This window comes from Salvelinus sp. IW2-2015, linkage group LG36 (assembly GCF_002910315.2).
Source record: "Salvelinus sp. IW2-2015 linkage group LG36, ASM291031v2, whole genome shotgun sequence".
Classification (NCBI taxonomy): domain Eukaryota; kingdom Metazoa; phylum Chordata; class Actinopteri; order Salmoniformes; family Salmonidae; genus Salvelinus; species Salvelinus sp. IW2-2015.
Window position 1 is genome coordinate 39,941,270 of NC_036875.1, and position 19,492 is coordinate 39,960,761.

The 19,492-nt window shown below is 39.9% G+C and overlaps 2 protein-coding genes across 2 annotated transcripts in view; one reads left to right on the forward strand and one right to left on the reverse strand.

Annotated features, from left to right (window-relative positions):
* Positions 1-18,314, reverse strand: part of LOC111959635 (trace amine-associated receptor 13c-like) — a 38,126-nt gene extending 19,812 nt beyond the window's left edge. Inside the window, exons 1-3 of the mRNA XM_070437642.1 lie at positions 18,218-18,314; positions 16,717-16,822; positions 16,073-16,233 (exon numbers count right to left, since the gene is read on the reverse strand). Of these exons, the coding sequence (XP_070293743.1) occupies positions 16,073-16,233; positions 16,717-16,822; positions 18,218-18,314 (364 nt within the window). The remainder of the gene's footprint in view (positions 1-16,072; positions 16,234-16,716; positions 16,823-18,217) is intronic.
* On the forward strand, positions 4,673-5,629 carry LOC111959634 (trace amine-associated receptor 13c-like). The gene has a single exon (XM_023981355.2). It carries the CDS (start codon positions 4,673-4,675, stop codon positions 5,627-5,629), a length of 957 nt encoding a protein of 318 aa, XP_023837123.1.
* Positions 18,315-19,492: the final 1,178 nt, after the last annotated feature.

Below are 19,492 nucleotides of genomic sequence, written 5' to 3' on the forward strand. Positions count from 1 at the left end.
TCAGTTAGGAAGGACAGTCCGAGTATCCCGTCTTCCACACACAACGTTACTACAACGTATCCCGTGACTACCAGAGACATTCTCCAAAGGACAGAGGACTCGGGTTGGCGATACGGCCTTCCATCTACCACCAACTACTGAAGCGCAGCTCAGAGTAAATATGTATTGCATTTTCCTTTTCAAATGCGGTAATTTAGAATGCATAAGATACTGTATTTACGATAGCACAGCTTCGGCCCTGTTCCAGTCCCCGCTCTTTCACTAAAATCCCGCCCCTTTCCTTTGTGTAACAAGCTGTCATATCTATTCCGCCCGCTAGGGACGTTTCTGTATGACGTAATTTGTGATCAAGTTATGATTTTAATTTATATGTGTGATTCTGTGTGATTAGTTAGGTATTTAGTAAATAAATAATTAAACCCAATTTTGTATTGCTGATTCAAACTTGTTAGCCAGGATTCTTGCAGATAATCAAGGAACTTACAACTTTCAGATGAGACGGAATAAAATGACGATTAATGTGACTGCTATTTAGTAAAATATTACTAAATCTTTAAGAGTTTATTCGAAAGATAACAGCTCTATAAATATTCTTTCGTGGTGTCCCTCTCTAGTTAATTAATATTTACATGAATAGTTCAATCAGGTAATATTAATTACGGAGAAATTATTTTTAGTAGAATAGCATGTCATAGCAATCAATCTGGCATAGTCAAAGACACGACACTTGTTTGCTATCTTGGTGCCAGCCTCTGACTGTGGCGGTATGTAAACAGCTACAAAGAATATAGACAAAAACTCTCTCGGTAGGTAACGTGGTCTGCAGCTTATCATGAGAAACTACCCAGGCGAGCAATGGCTCGAGACTTTCTTAGATTTTGTGCACCAGCTGTGTTTTACAAAAATATATAGACCGCCGCCCTTGTCTTACCAGACATCGCTGTTCTATCCTGCCGATACGTCGTATAACAACTGTATGTTGATATTGTCGTCGTTCAGCCACGACTCCGTGAAGCATAAAATGTTGCAGTTTTTAATGTCCCGATGGGTAGTTTAATCTTCCCAATAACTCATGCATTTTATTGTCCAAAGATTGCATGTTTGCGAGCAGAATTGAGGGGAGTGGGAGTTTATTCGATCGCCTCCTACTAATCAGAATGCAGCCCGTCCTCCGGCCTCTCTTTCTCCGCCTCCTCTTCACACAGATCACTGTGAATGGGGCCTGTTCCCGAGGGAGCAGTATATCCTCCGCCTCGTGCTCGTGAGAGTCATGAAAGACGAAAAAGGATTCTGCTAGTCTGTGGTGAGTAATCGAAGTTCTGATGTCTAGAAGTTATTTTCGGTCATAAGAGATGGTAGAGGCAACATTACGTACAAAAATTGTTTAAAAAAAGTTACAAACAACGCAGATAAACAAACAAAAAAACACAAACTTTAGAAGTATAGAACCAAAATAATAAAATATGCTTTACTGTCCCAATAATTACAGAGTATGTAACCCATTTAAACTAAATGTGGCCTTTAGACATCACTATTGATAGAATCCCATAGGAATGCATTATGTACAGCAGAGAGAGATGTAACCCATTTTAACTAAATGCCTTTATGATGAGACCATTTAGCCTATGCAGAAAGCAAGTAAAGGTCTTAATTAATATGTCTAGTGCCATTGCAGATTTAACCAGTTTTCCAAAATGGCCGCCAACCAGCTCTATCGGTTCTGATTGGTAGGATTCGCATGGCCATATCTCCATATTAAGTGGAAAGTAAAGCCAAATGACGGCTTAACTTCGCTACATCATACCCATATGCCATTTACCAGACACTTTTATCCAAAGTGACTTGGATTGAACCCACTATCCTGGTTTTGCAAGTGCCATGCTCTACCAACTGATCTACAGAGGACCAGTTACTYTTGATTGCCAATCTTGAGTAACGGTAGCAACCTTTCACCGTCAAAATAGTCCGAATTAAGATAAATCAAGAAATCTGTCATTAATTTAGAAGTTTACATCTAGCTAAGGTGTTTGGTGCAGTATTTCTCAAGTTTAAAAAAATTGCATGAAAACTATAGTCAGTGCACTGCAGACAGTATTGAGTCAGCTYCTGCTGRGCTCATGACTGATTTCTGAGAACATGTCTACAACTTCATCAGCAGGCTGTCAAACTGTAGTAAATACAGCACAAGCTATATGTTGTTTATCAATGTGGAAAATCACTAGCTTGCTAGCTAAGTTCCATCCCTGTGTTTGTCAATGACGCTAGCTAGCAGCTAGCAGGAACATTGAACATCTAGGCCACATTACCTAAATCAGCTAACTTTGTCACTTTCTATTATAAAGTCGCTGTTATGAAGCTAGCTAGTAACACTTTGGACAGCTAGATAAATCAACGTATAAAYTCTCTGCGGAATGGCGACCTCTCCGTTTTGACAACGTTTTCATTTTCTATTACTGTATGCGTCTGTCTGGCAGTGTTTCATGTTACAAAACAGGTTGCGGCGTAACACAAGATGCTCACAAATGGGTTTTGAATTTTTAAATATTGACAAGTGGCAGTTGGGATGCAAGTGCACATCGTCTCAATTGTCAGTGGCAGACTGGAGTGATCCCTATCAAACACATCAAAGTGGCCACTCCATAAAGGGCTTAGGGGTCAAGTGATCTTTCAACATAACATTGGTGATGTGTTGTCTTATGTAAACATGTCTGAGGTGCTGCAGGTCTGTCTCACTGTCTGTAGGTTCTGTCATAGGATTGGTTAGAGCGCAATCAGTGCAGCTGTTTCTCCGTGCATGACAAATCTGGCGTAACCATCCCGTTAGTGGGCAGGACTCAACTCAACAGTCAAATATACAAGTGATCTAGGAAAATAATAGGTTACTTAAATGAAAAAAATATTGATTTTTTTTGTGAGATATTACCAAAATTATGCGATTTACACTTTTATACACTATAATCAATGTTTCTGACTAATATGACAATAAGTTGGACATGCCATTGGAAGACATTGAAGGTTTCAAAATGACCTAGAGCATATCAAAAGATATATGGGGGATTGGAAATGATGCAGTCAATTACATTGATGGAAGCAGCAATCTATCTGCAATATTAAAGCTGACCCCCCCCCTTAAAAAAATAAAATATGTACCGTATAATGTGAGTGTGGCAGGCTATTTGATTAGTACTAATGATTAGTAAATGGTTTAAATATACACAATCCAATGACTCATTAATACATAATTTAAAAGTTATTTACAAATGTAAGAATACCTAGCTTACTAACATTTAACAAATGTGGGAGTAATGATTATTAAATGGTGATAAAACTGTAAATGCCTGTAAATGCTTGATTACTGAATYTTATTTTAAAGTGTCAAGCACTTCAAGGTCATAAATATTAATGCCCCAAAAGTGTGATTCACACAATTTGTTATTGTTACAATACAGTAGCTATACTTGTATTATAGATGGTCCTTGTGCCAGGGTCTGGGGGCTACCATTGAAGCTGTTGAGCAGGGCTAACTTGATTAAATGGCTAATAGTGAATTATTCCAATAGAGTTGTCATTTTTTCCCGAAAGGTTATTTTATAAGTGATTTTGAGATGATTGATTCAACTAAATGAAATGGAAATTACATTACTTCGTCTTTTTTGTTTAAATCAGAGAAAACAACACACCAGAAAAGGTAAACAATATTAAGGGGTGATTGGGTCAGAATACAGTGTGGTTGTTCTGATGTCTGACAAATAGTGTTTGTCACCATGATGTAACTGAGACAAAGTCTCCCTCAACTTGAAGAAGTACTATTCATAATTTAGTTCAGATGGACATTTTTATAAGTCTATGGAATGTTCATATGTAATGCCACTATTCATTTTGACTGCATYTGCTATAGTGCATACCCCATACTGCCCTACAAAGGCAAAACACAGTAACTACGTAATTTATTTTACAGCAAAATKTGACTTTTTCTGTCTAGACAGACACCAATTTCTGACACTGCATGATATTTTCTGATCAACTGGCTTGTTCTTGTCTCAGGAAACTAAATACCACATTAATCAGATAATATACCTGAATTCGTAGTTACTGTGTTTTGTCTTTGAAGAGCAGCATAGACTTAAGCTATCTCATCAACTTCCCTACTGTCAACTTCCCAACTGTCAACTTTCTTAAACACTGGCCAGCTGACATGTGGCATGCCGTCATGTCTCCTGAGGTTGTGGATTATGGTCCAAACTGAGCACTGACATCACCCAAACCAGTTAGTCTGCACAGTTATTCTATTTCCCATATAAAATAGCCTTTGAGTGACCAAAACATCACCCATACAATTTTTTCCATTGTAAAATGCTAAGTTGAGAAAATGTATCTTTTCCCTCATTTCTAACTATCAATAAGGTTGAAAGGACAGGCTAGGTGGGCACAGAAACATCCAATCCTCTCATACATTACATCATAAATTATTTGTTTATCTAAACATTAGATAATTTGTGTGATCACGTGTGTGTGTGTGCATGCAGAGAGACTCCGGAGAGGGGAGTGTCTGTCAGTAACTCAGGGATAAATAGAGAGGCAGAGRTCAGAGTTTGTCAGAAGGRGGACCTGACAGGGTCACACACAGGACCAAGCAAGAGCAGGACCTCATCATTTTGACCTTTTATTACAAATGGAGGAACATGAAGATGTTCAATACTGTTTTCAAGACAGAAACTCTTCCTGCAGAAAGGCTTTCCTATCGACATCTATCTACATAACACTGTACATCTTCTTCTCAGTGATTTCAGCTGTTACAGTGTTTTTGAACGTACTGGTGATCATCTCCATCTCTCACTTCAAGCAGCTCCACACTCCAACCAACCTGCTCATCCTCTCTCTGGCTGGGGCAGATCTCCTGGTGGGACTGATTGTGATACCAGTAACGACTGTAGCAATAATGGAATCATGCTGGGGTTTTGGGGAATATTTCTGTGTGTTTCATTTATATATGGCATTATTTTGTACTTCTTTATCTCTGGGCAATTTGGTCTTGATATCTATTGACCGCTATGTTGCTGTGTGTGATCCCTTATTGTACCACTCTAAAATAACAATAACAAGAATSATGTGTRMTATATCCATTACCTGGTGTTGTTGTATCATATACCGTGCTGCTATTATAAAAAGCTTTGTAAATGTACAGGTACCCAGTCGGTGTTTGAATGAATGTTTTATTGTTGAAGGAATATCCTGGAGTAATATCGTTGAAATTGTAATTACAATGGTTGTCCCATGCTCTATTATTATAACACTTTATTTGAAAATCTTTGTGGTGGCCAGCTCACAGGCCAGAAAGGTATTTTCAAAAGAGGCTGTCAGTGTGTCTGGTGTTAAAACTGCACAGACAAATAAGTCTGAGAGAAAAGCAGCAAAAACTCTGTCTATTGTTGTTATCAACTATTTCATTTGTTGGATTCCATCTCTATTGGTTTTCTTTTTTTTGTCTTTTGTAAGTGAAAATGTATCACTTTTCATCCGTTTTCTGCCACTTGTTAATTCCTTAATTAATCCAATAATTTATGCTTTCTTTTATCCATGGTTCAAAGTGACAGCTATACATATTTTAACTCTGAAGGTATGGCATTGATAGTACTATGTTTTTATTCCTAAATTTGACAAACATAGGTTTGATATAGTTATGTTATGCAATTGTTGTAATTTCATCTTTAATGTAACAATACGCTGACATTACTTATCTCAGTGTTGTCATCATAGATACATGTGGTGTTGATACAGAATGATTTGTCTGGATTGGAATAGAATGACTAGCAGAAGGCATAAGCTTGTTTTATAAAATACATTGTAGTCATTTTGGGTTGTATATTCCAAATACCAAAGCCTGTTAAAGTATACTAAAAGTACATTTCGAGAATGTCTTGAGTCATTCTATGTATTGTCTAACATCACCCTCTAGTGGTGTAATTTGGACACAACAAGCACTGTAAAGTTGAAATGTACAATACTGCATGATACCGTCCAGGTCTAACTAAATTGTGTAAGTAGTTGATGGTCAAATGTAAGAATATGCAATTATTGGTAACACGTTATAATGTTCAGTTATAAACCATTTGTAAGGCATTTACAGTTTTAACCATTTATTATTAATTCCACATTTGCAAAATGCTACTCAGATAGATACTCACATTTAGAAATAACTACATTATATGCGTGAATAATTTAAAACTACAGCGCGAGAGACTGCAGCAGACACTTCAACACTACATCACTGCTGACAGGTCAGGGATCACTTAAGAGCAGCTCTCTTAGATGCTGTGAATATAGAGAATGGGTATTACACTAAAGAATTTGTAATGGATTAGTAAATAGTTTATTCATAATTAGGGATACAGCGACCAGTGAGGCTCTTCCATTTTGCCAACTGCTACCTCATGATTACCAGCAGCTGAGCTGAACAGGTTTGCTGGATAATTACATACAATAATGGCAGTGGGCAGGTAACCCTCAACTGGAACGGGACAGCCTTCCCCCGGGTGGTGGGATATGAAGGTGTCCGTGGTCAGTGTGTGGCCTGGATGTGGCAGCAGGTCCAGCACCAGTCCATAGTTACGACCCGGTTTACGCCAGTTCTCTGCCAGCGCTGTGAGGTATCTGGGCTCTAGTTTTAGCTGAACTAACTGGAACACCACTAGCCTGCATTCGGCCTCGTAGCTTGATCCCCTCTCTTGTACAGTGACACGCTGAGGGCCTGTGGGACCAGGAGGAACCTTGGTGTGCGGAAGACAGACATGTTGAGGAACAGATGTTTCTCCACGCATCCGTGGCAGCTGCCGCTATACACACATATATTCTTCATTTCACTTCACCAATTTAGACTATTTTGTGTATGTCCATTACATGAAAATTTAAATTGATTATTTGGTTACAGGTTATAATGCAACAAATAGGAATATATATAATATATAATGATAGTATAACACACCAGTCTATTTTTTTTCTTAATTTCACTTCACCAATTTAGACTATTTTGTGTATGTCCATTACATGAAATAATCAATTTAAATTACAGGTTATAATGCAACATCACCCTCACGCACCTCCGTACTTCAGGCTCTGATCAGGCCCTACACCCAAACAAGGGCATGCGTTCATCCACCTCTGGCCTGCTCGCCTCCCTACCTCTGAGGAAGTCAGTTCCCGCTCAGCCCAGTCAAAACTGTTCGCTGCTCTGGCACCCCAATGGTGGAACAAACTCCCTCACGACGCCAGGTCAGCGGAGTCAATCACCACCTTCCGGAGACACCTGAAACCCCACCTCTTTAAGGAATACCTAGGATAGGATAAAGTAATCCTTCTAACCCCCCCCTCCCCCTTAAAAGAGTTAGATGCACTATTGTAAAGTGGTTGTTCCACTGGATATCATAAGGTGAATGCACCAATTTGTAAGTCGCTCTGGATAAGAGCGTCTGCTAAATGACTTAAATGTAAATGTAAAATGCAACAAATAGGAAAAAGGGGGAATGAATACTTTTGCAAGGCACTGTACCACGGCTGTCAGCCAATCAGCATTCAGGGCTCGAACCACCCAGTTTATAATCCACATTAACGTAGAAACATATTATATTCTTATTTACAACAAGCAACACTCCAAAATAACAAAATTTTATTTACCATTAATTTCTATTGGGCACAAAATCATCTGAAACACAACCAAAACAAACTGCAAATGCATCCAACAAGTTTGTAGAGTCAAAAGCTTGATTTAGTCATTGCGTGCTAGGAATATGGTACTAAAAATACTAACCTTTTGACTACTTTATTTGTAAGAAACTTTAAAAAGTCTCAATCATTTTCACCCTTACCCCTTTTTAGAAAATTGCATTAGTATAAAATAATATTTCAAATGTTTTAATTATTTATTTTATACAGTAATTATTTCTCATCTTTATCAAGGGTGTCAATCATGTAGGACCCCACTGTACATACTACTGTACATACCATTTTCTGTCTATACACACCACCTATTGATATTCTCACTCTTAATATATCTACTTGGTTATTTATTGATTTCTTGTATGTCTGCTACATTCTACTTCACCGTTGGAGCTAATAACACAAGCATTTTGCTGCACCTGCCATAACACCTGCAATCTGTGTACGTGACCAATAAACTTTGATTCAATTTTTATTTAAAAAAAATCTAGTTTGTAGTTGTTCTGTCATATTCCAGAGGGTTCTGTTAGCACTACAATACCATAGACTGTATTGTTCATTTACATGGAAATTCATTTAGAGACAAATACACAACATATTACATGCTCTACGGAAAACTGTAATGTTAGTACACAAGTCATACATTTACATATTCACATATTATTCAAAACATGCAGGGCTCTGTCATAATGACACATATCACTCTACCAATTCAATCAATCAATCAATTTTATTTTATATAGCCCTTCGTACATCAGCTAATATCTCGAAGTGCTGTACAGACACCCAGCCTAAAACCCCAAACAGCTAGTAATGCAGGTGTAGAAGCACGGTGGCTAGGAAAAACTCCCTAGAAAGGCCAAAACCTAGGAAGAAACCTAGGCTATAGTGGGCATCCTCTTCTGCTGTGCCGTGTGTGAATTATCACAGAAGCTATGCCAAGATGTTCAAAAATGTTTCATAAGTGACAAGCATGTCAAATAATAATCATGAATAATTTCAGTTGGCTTTTCATAGCCGTCATCAAGAGTTGAAAAAACAACAGTCTGGGACAGGTAGCGGTTCCATAACCGCAGGCAGAACAGCTGAAACTGGAATAGCAGCAAGCCAGCGGACTTGGACAGCAAAGGATCACCACGGCGCAGTCCCGACGCCATGGTCCTAGCCCAGTCCTCCGAAGAAAGAAAGAGAGAAGGAGAAAATTAGAGAGACCAAGATTTCAAAATTTCCATAAATGACAAGCATATGCAATAAATAATCAGGAATAAATCTCAGTTGGCTTTCATACGCGATCATAAGAGTTGAAAAACAGCAGGTCTGGGACAGGTAAGGTTCCATAACCGCAGCAGAACAGTTGAAACTGGAATAGCAGCAAGGCCAGGCGGACTGGGGACAGCAAAAGTCACCACGGCCGCGTAGTCCCGACGTATTTCCTAGGCTCAGTCCTCCGAGAGAAAAGAAAAGAGAAGGAGAATATAAGAGAGCCAAGATTTTCAAAATGTTCATAAATACAAGCATGGTCAAATAATAATCAAGAATAAATCTGTTGCTTTCATAGCCATCATTAAAGTTGATAAACAGCAGGTCTGGACAGGTAGGGTTCCGTAACCGCAGGCAGACAGTTGAAACTGGAATAGCAGCCAAGGCCAGGCGGACTGGCACAGCAAGGTGTCATCATGCCCGGTATCCTGACGTATGGTCCTAGGCTCAGGTTCTCAAGAGAAAAAAAGAACGAGAGAATTAGAGAGAGCATACTCTAAAATTCACACAGGACACTGGATAAACAGAGAATACTCCAGTAACCATACTGACCCATACGCCCCCCCCGACACAAACTACTGCAGATAAATACTGGAGGCTGAGACAGAGCGTCAGAGACACTGTGGCCCATCCGAAAAACCCCCGGACAGGCCAAATAGGAAGGATATAACCCCACCCACTTTGCCAAAGCACAGCCCCCGCACCACTAAGGGTAATCCTCAACCACCAACTTACAATCCTGAGACAAGGCCGAGTATAGCCCACAAAGGTCTCCACCACAGCACAAACCAAGGGGGGCGCCAACCCAGACAGGAAGATCACGTCAGTAACTCAACCCACTCAAGTGACGCACCCCTCCTAGGGACGGCATGAAAGACACCAGCAAGCCATGACTCAGACCCCTGTGAACAGGGTTAGAGGCAGAGAATCCCAGTGGAGAGAGGGAACCGGCCTGGCAGAGACAGCAAGCGGTTCGTTGCTCCAAGCCTTTCCGCTCACCTTCACACTCCGGGCCAGGCTACACTCAATCATATGACCTACTGAAGATATAAGTCTTCAGTAAAGACTAAAAGTTAGACCGAGTCTGCGTCTCTCACATGGGTAGGCAGACTGTTCCATAAAAATGGAATCTATAGAGAAGCCCGCCCCCCCCCTGTTTGTCTTAGAAATTCTAGGGACAATTAGGAGCCTGCGTCTTGTGACCGTAGCGTACGATTGGTATGTACGCAGGACCAACTCGGAAAGATAGTAGGAGCAAGCCCAATGTAACGCTTATATGTATACAGTAAACCTTGAAATCAGCCCTTGCCTTAACAGGAAGCCAGTGTAGGAAGCTAGCACTGAGTAATATGATACAAATTTCTTGGTTCTAATCAGGATTCTAGCAAGCCGTATTTAGCACTAACTTAAGTTTATTTAGTGCTTATCCGGTAGCCGGAAAGTAGAGCATTGCAGTAGTCTAACCTAGAAGTAAACAATGCATGATTAATTTTCTGCATCATTTTTGGACAGAAAATTTCTGATTTAGCAATGTTACGTAGATGGAAAAAAGCTGTCCTTGAAACAGTCTTGATATGTTCTCAAAAGAGAGATAAGCTCAAGAATAACGCCGAGTCCTTCACAGTTATTATTGAGACGACTTTACAACCATCAAAGAGAATTGTCAGATTTAACAGAAATCTCTTTGTCGACCTAGAACAAGCATCTCTGTTTTGTCAGTTTAAAAGTAGAAGGTTTCACCACCACATCCTAATATTAGCTGAAACACAGGCTTCTAGCGAGGGCAATTTTGGGGCTTCACCATGTTTCATTGAAATGTACAGCTGTGTGTCATCCGCATAGCAGTGAAAGTTAACATTATGTTTTCGAATAACATCCCCAAGAGGTAAAATATATAGTGAAAACAATAGTGGTCCTAAAACGGAACCTTGAGGAACACCGAAATGTACAGTTGATTTGTCAGAGGACAGACCATTCACAGAGACAAACTGATATCAATTAAAGGTGTCAAACACATCGACTACACTGTGATTTTTGTATTTCCCTTTCATTCATACAGGGTGAGTCACCATTGAGACCGGGATCTCATTTGCAGGGGAGCCCTATGAACATACAATAAATAATATCAATACAATAAATACAAGATTAATAAAAACAAAAGTCAAAAACAGGAGGCAGATATTCTAGCAGTTAAAATGTTGGGCCAGTAAGATAAAGGTCACTGGTTCAAATCCCTGAGCCTAGGTGAAAAATGTACCCTTGAGCAAGGCACTCACCCAGAGCGACTTACAGGCGCAATTAGGGTTAAGAGAATTTGCTAAATGACAACAAAATATATCAAATAGGAGATCCACTTTAGTCTGCATGATTCCTAAAGAGCATATTACATCAGCAAAAGTATATCTGTGCCCTGTGAATGATGTCACTGGGCCTATATTGTCTCTACTGAGTAAGTGGACAACTCTTTAATGATGTTAGTTTGACTTGGCTAAGTTTCTGACACCAGAGGGTTCTGTTATCACCTGTATGCAAGGCTCTGGAACAATGAGGTCCAAAACTCTAAGGAATTCTAACAATTAAAGGTGTTAGAGACACACAAACGCTTTACTCCAGGGACCTAATAAGGCCCCAGTACAGCATAAACATTCAACGTGAACCTGAGTTAGGGCTGTGGCTGTCATGACATTTTGTCAGCCGGTTATTGTCATGCCAAAGACTGCTTGTATCACAGTAATTGACCGTTAATTAATATCAACACGTTTAGCATCTCTGGGTCTCCATGCATTTATTTTTTATTTTAGTCAGTTAAAAACACATTCTTATTTACTATGACGGCCTACCCCGGACAAACCCTAACCTGGCCAAACCCATACAAGCTGCTGGAACATCTACTTAAAAAAAGTTTAATAAATCAATTTAATATACACCATCACAACAAAGAAAGAACAGAATATGAGTTGGCCTTCTGTATGTCATCTGTCTATGCGACATGCCATAGCCTGTATGCTTGTTCATTTAGCAGACAACATATGCTTATAAGTCCCATGGCGTTATTATATATTTTATAGTAAGAAGAATGTAATTGAACTTTGCTGAATAAAATAGAAAATATATTTTTCCCATTCCGGAGCAAGTGGCTATGTTGAGCATAAAAGGGATACTTTGAAACAGGTCCTATACGCTAGACTTAGAGTCGCTTGGCAACTTTAGTTAGAATGTCTTAGAAATCAATACATACATGTGCTGCATGATGCAACTAAGTTATTGAGGATTTGAGAAAGTAGCACAAAAAAAAGCTTGCGCTGTGTTGCTTGCCTCAGTCTAACATGTCAAATTAGTTTAGAATGACCCATGGGTCAGGGGAATAAAGACATCTCATCCATATGCACTTGAATAGTGAAAGGAGGCCACTATTTGAGGAGCATGCAGCCTCTCGGGTTTAGGTTTATTTATTCGCACAAAAGAAAAAGTGAAAGACAAAACAGTACATATAAAAAATATTAAAAACGGTGTGCAGGCGTCACACCTACTCCCCCTGCATCATTACGCACACCTGGACTTCATCACCTTGATTACCTTTCCTTTATTTAGCCCGCAGTCGCCGGGCACTATTGGTTTTTGTTTTCATGTTCAGTACGCTTCTCCTGTTTTGCTCATTTGCCTTTCATCATTGTTATTAAAACTCTCCTTCCACACCTGCTCCCTGCCTATACGTGACAGCAGGTGAGGTTCGAAGCCCAAAAGGGCATATGTGAAATCCATAATACAAATGAGTACAAAAACGATGCCTGTTCAATCAGTTAAAGCATATTGCTTGTAATTGTACATAATCAATACAATATCTATTGTATATCATGTGTGCGTGTGTCTGTGTGTGGAGAGTTAGACTACATGGAGGGGATTATTGGGTAGTCTGGTTCATCAGACTAACCCCCAGTCCTCACTTGAAGTTTTTGAGGGCTGATAAGGTCTTGGTAATGTGAAGATAAGAGTTGATATTCTGCCCAAACTCTGTATGCCATGGGCTCTGCAACCCTGTTCCTGAAATGGTGCTTAATTTTGGAAAGCTAGTGAACTCTGTGCGAGAACATGTTTTCACGACAAAAAATATGTCATTAAACTGTTGCCAGCCCCTCTCTCTGGGCGTTGGATAAAGGAATGAGAGAGAGGAAAAGATGGAAACGTGTGGTGGTGAGATATTCTGTAGCAAAAGGTAATGTCAGCCTATGAAAAAATAAAATCCATATTACTAGTTTATTCAAAGTCACTTTAATTGTAGGCTTAGCCACACTGCACAATCAATGAACCAACAGCGTTGTCTAGGCCTACACGTTTTCTCCTAGACTCATGAATAGACATTTTGGAGAATAGAATAAGGTAACCAGTCCATCTAGTATGCATAATAATACAGTCCACACTCACAAGGATATTAGTAGAATTTGTTTAATAATAGGCTAGACCAAATATGTTTTTTTATGCAGGATTCTTGACCAGTGCAAGATGGACTTGTTAAGGGGAAGGTTGAACTGAGGATGTCCTAATGGATTTTTTTGTATTATTATTTTAAAAAATGCACCTTTAATTTAACTAGGATAGTCAGTTAAGAAGAAATAATTATTTACAATGACAGCATACCCCGGAAAAACCCTCCCCTAAACCAGACGACACTGGGCCAATTGTGCGCCGCCCTATGGGTCTTCCAATTACGGCCGGTTGTGATACAGCCCGGGATCGAACCCGGGTCTGTAGTGATGCTTTTCGCAATGCAGTGCTTTAGACCGGTGCGCCACTCAGGAGCCCAATCAGGCCTTCATGGTCAAATTGCTGCAAAGAAACCACTATTGAAGGACACCAATAAGAAGAGACGTGCTTGGGCCAAGAAACACAAGCAATGGACATTAGACCGGTGGAAATCTGTCCTTTGGTCTGATGAGTCCAAATATGAGATTTTTGGTTCCAACCGCCGTGTCTTTGTGAGACGCAGAGTAGGTGAATGGATCATCTCCGCAGGTGTGGTTCCCACCATGAAATCAAACCTTATGTCACATGTGCTGAATACAACAGGAGAAATGCTTACTTACAAGCCCTTAACCAACATTATAGTTAAGAAAAACAAGTGTTAAGTATTTACTAAAATAAACTAGACTAAAAAAATTATTACAGAGCAAACAGTAAGGAGGCCATCATTGTAAATAAGAATTTGTTCTTAACTGTCTTGCCTAATTTAAATAATAGGTTAAATAAAAATAGATAAATATACAGGGGCATGGAGGAGGTGTGATAGTGTGCTTTGCTGGCGACACTGATTTTATTCAAAATTCAAGGCACACTTAACCAGCATGGCTACCACAGCATTCTGCAGCGATACGCCATTACATCTGCTTTGCGCTTCGTCGGACTATCATTTGTTTTCAACAGTACAATGACCCAAAACACACCCCCAGGCTGTGTAAAGGCTATTTGACCAGGAGGAGAGTGATGGAGTGCTGCATCATATGACCTGGCCTCCACAAATCACACAACCTTAATCCAATTGAAATGGTTTGGGATGAGTTGGACCGCAGAGTGATGGACAAGCAGAAGGATAACTTGATGACAAGTTATCCTTCTTAACGCATGTAAAAAATAAAAAAAACCTGACTAAGAAGCTAAAATCCAAGAATGTTTTTTTAAAATATAGAAATAAATCATGCCTTGGTATTAAAAATAGGAGAGACTGTTCAAGCAACGCTTTCTCCCTGTATTGGATGTTGGTGATATTGTTTACATGCATGCTGCAACCTGTTTTAAAACCCTTGGACACAGTCTACCATTCCGCAATGCGTTTTATCCCAGGGGACAATGTTAGGACTGATCATTGTAGTCTGTATAAAAATGTGGGATGGACCTCTGTAAGAAGAGAGCTGCATTCTTTTATTTATTTACAAAGCAATGACAGAAACTCCCTTCATATGTAACTTCATTAATTAAGTCTAGAATCATAAGTCACCAAACCCGTTCACAGGAACGGATAACATTAGAGATCCCTTCAGTTTCCACAGATTTAGGAAAATCCGCATTTTATTTCTTTGCCCAATTCGTGGAACAATCTGCAGAGTTCACTGCAGCTAGATGTGCTGGTGTCACTCAGGCAGTTTACATTATTGACTGAGATCCTCTATGTAGTTGAATGTGTTTGCTTTTATTATTTTTGTTAATTGTGTGCTGAATTATATTGTTTTATACAGACGTATGTTTTAATATGTTTTTATTGTAATATGTACAGGGCTCTCTTGTAAAATAGATTTTTAAATCTCAATTTGACTCCCTGTTTAAATTAAATAAAATTTTAAAAAATATGGAGAAGTGCAGCTTCCCGGTTTGGTCAGGGCTAACACGAGGGATGAAGTTTATATTGTGTCAGTGAGTGTAGCTATTAAGTTAAGTTTGAGCAAGTTATAAATACAGTGTGTTCTATACAGCTGTCATTCTACAAAGAAAGAGCCAATGATATAAATCATTAAGCAGATTACCTCGGATAACAGACTTCGATGAATGATAACTCAGTTCTAGAATGTTGTCATTGATGAGAATGAATCTAATAAAAAAATGTATTGACATTCAGAATGTACTTAGTTTAGACATCCAGCCTGTACTGTAATTGACCAGAGAAATCTTCAAAGACACAGTATATAGTTATTCAGTGGTACATGCATTCACAGTCTTGATTTATAGGATCCTTCCCATTTAAATGATTGGTATGTTAAATGATAAAATCCAAAGTTGTGAAAATCTTTTATATATTCTACAGCTATAATGTAATCAATGATTCTCTCTACCACATACGAATGGCTCCATGGAGCTCATAAGTGGAGCCATGCAGCCTTTTGGTGGTTCACAATATTGACCATACGGATGCAGAATGCGAGTGGAGGAAGCCAGCCGTACCCAACCAGGTGCAGTCAATGGACCGGTACCTGGCCGAAGACTACAACCATCTGTCATGAGAGCCCATCTCCAGGGCAGGTTCAGTGGAATGGCATGTCTTGTTGAACCTGAGCCAGAACAACCGCTACCCTCCCTGTCTGTACCTGATATTGTTAAAAAAAAACAAGGGCACCTGGGGCATGCAGACATCCTGGTTGGCGTGGCGTTGTCGGTGGAGCAGCAGGAAACAGTTGGACAGCGCACCATTCCCAACTGGCCCACCATGAGGAGAGGGAGGTTGACGACAGCAATGACGGAGCAGCGGTAAGGACCAGGCGTGTTACTCCTTTGCTGCTAAGAAAAAAGGGTTCTCAGATCAGTCATTGGATGGGGTGTTGTCTAATGTAGAGGAGGGCACCAGAACATCCGGTGAGGCATCAAGGCAAATAGCCACAGGAATGGATGTGCAGGCTTTGGGTCACAGGGTCTGGGATCCCTGGTGCCCAACCGGATGGTCTGTTGGGCACCACAGCACAGACCTTCATTTAACTAGGCAAGTCAGTTAAGAACACATTCTTATTTACATTGACGGCCTACCATGTGGGTTAACTGCCTTGGCAGAACAACAGATTTTTATCTTGTCAGCTTGGGGATTCGATCCAGCAACCTTTCGGTTASTGGCCCAACGCTCTAACCACTAGACTACCTGCCGCCCCAGTAGGGGAGGTCAAGTGTCCCTACGGTGCAAGGGACCTTACCATTGAAGAGGCAGTAAAGTCACATAATTTCTATATCAAGGAGGTAGGGTCTTACAGCCTCAATGAAGACAATCCTTACCAGCACCAGGTCAGCTCCAAATCACTGGAAGTGACACCTGATTCTTCGTTGTGTGGACCACCAAAGCCTCCATCACCATCCCAATCAGCATGACGACCTCTGACTCATATTGCTCCTCCTGTCAGTATCTGGTCCAAAAATATTCAACATAGTTCATACACACACACACACACACTAGGCTCCCAGAATAGGTTATATTACAAACAAGTGTTGTTCAAAGCAGCCAACTAAAATAATGTAGTTAGGGTAAGTTCAATCACAAAGGCTGGTCTGAGTGCACCTTAGGGCTGGGCGATATGGCCAAAATACCACATCATGGTATTTCTAAAATGTTTGAATGGTATTTTATGTTTTGGATGAATAAAAGTTCCTAATTTGCATGAGTAGTGCGTGACCCATTCGAATTGGTTTATACTGTTCAATTCAACCTAAAGTAATTTCCTGCATTTCTATCAATTTCTGCATTTCCTGCACTCATTTGAGATAATTTCCACACTGCCATGATATGGGCAAAAATACGAGGCCTTATATTTAACCAAATGTTGCAATTTTGATCAAAACACTTAGGTGAACTTTTGGAATCATGGAAATAGAATGTTTATTATAATTCATTGGTTAGAATTCAAATAATAGTGGGCACTTTGAATACAGTGTTTGACAATGACAACGAATGAAAATGCCATGGACGAGTTATTGTGACAGGGTAAGAACCAAAGTGATATTCAGTGTTTCCTAGGGGACCCTATAATCTTTGGCTACATTAAATCTTTATTCATGTAGCCAAAATATTCATGCTTCGCCTATTCCTCTTTGATTTAGAAGATACTGTTGTACAAACAAGATGCTGATTTAAGCCTCCACCAGTACTGGTATCGGGCTGTATTAGCTAGCTACATTTGCTCTGACTCAGTACTTTTATTAGCTAGTTTGCCAGCTAACTTGCGATTAGCATTAGTGGCTAACAACATTTAGCTTCACTTTCTAAGAAAATACAAACTAGCTGTTTGCAAATGTAAGAAACGAACTAATATTGTAATTATAGAACACTTGTGGATTTATATTAAGATCAAAGAGGAAACATCGTTGTAATCAACGTTGTTGCATGTGCTGAATTGACCATGAAGACTGAACAAAAGTGTCTCGTGGTCGAGCAACAACAAATGCGCTCCTTGAGTGACGGGTGGGACTAGGTCTGTGTGGAAATCGGCATGGAGAGAGCGTGGAGAGGGATGACTCAAGTAGCAGAGTAAACATTTTTTTTTTTTTAAATGGACGTTACACATAGGTATCACATTCAACCTACCAAACATTCAAATACCGTTATAGAAGTAAAAACCCAAAACCGGTCCCGCATAAATACCGGTATATAGTAAAACACGGTATACCGCCCAGCCCTAGTGCACCTCCTCAGTGTCATTCAGTAGTACAACACAACTCACATTGAATTGTATAATGGGCATAGTGGGATTTTTTTATCTGTGATGTTTAAATGATGTCATACCCTCAGAGTGAGAGTACATCACTTCCAGCAGATCTCCTTGCTGAGGCTGATGTTGATCCTGCACTGCATCTCGTGGTGTGAGCCTGATGTTCCGCATGTCACGCCTCCTGTCTAAAACACTGGGGGGGGGGGAAAATGTTGATGCATCTACAGATTCAATGACTGAATAACACAAACATTGGCACAGACACATGCATACACACGATAACATGCGCACTATACATACACATGGATTTAGTACTGTAGATGTGTGGTAGTGGTGAAGTAGAGGCCTGAGGGCACACAGTGTGTTGTGAAATCTGTGAATGTAATGTTTTTAAAATTGTATAAATTGCCTTAAATTTCACTGGACCCCAGGAAGAGTACCTGCTGCTGTGGCAGCAGCTAATGGGGATCCATAATAAATATAAATGTTTTACACAATATTGTATATTTGATGAGTTACTGACCTGTCTGTCCACAGGCTCAATCTGCTGTAGTCCATCTCCACAACCGGACCACACTGCCACAGGATGTCCATGCACCGGATAGCCTGAGGGATACACTCCTGTTGGACTGGAAAACAAAGAGACATTTGGTCAGTGGTAGGTCTTTTTCCAATGCTGTAGCACCATCTTTATCTGGACAGAAAAAAGCATTGTTTATTGTACTCAACACTCAATCCTATTTGTTTGTTCTTGTTTCCCAATCCACAGTCTGGATCTTCCTCTTCTGCCATGGTGGATGAACTACCTATTCTGGTAAATACAGAGCCATTTCTCTTTCCCACTGGAAAATGACAGCTACAGACCCGAGTGTTGTCACTGGGTTTCCGGTCCATCCATCTGAAACACAAAACAAATAAGTTACTTTTACTAGCTGAGTTGATTACAAAAACAAATGGTAACATCTATATTAAAATAACATAACCCACATACGTGACTGTAGTAACGGTAAAATAGACCAAAGCCCAGTCTATCTGTACATCTAAAATCATATTATGTGGATGAGACTTTTCTGCTTAGATGAAGGAATTATCTGGAATGCTCAACTAGATGATCAGGACAGTCAAGGTTGCTATTATCCCGGAAGAGGTGAAGTATTGCAATGAGCTATATGACTGTACGTCTGAGTCTAATTCTCAAGAGGAAAGTTAAAACCCTCAGCCTTAAGGTCACTGAGGATGACCAACAGTTATAGGGGGATCGTCTGAAAGTTGAACAGCAATTAGGGATGTAACAAGGATATTGGGCATCGGCCAGCAGACCACGATTTCTACATTCAGGTCCTAAATCT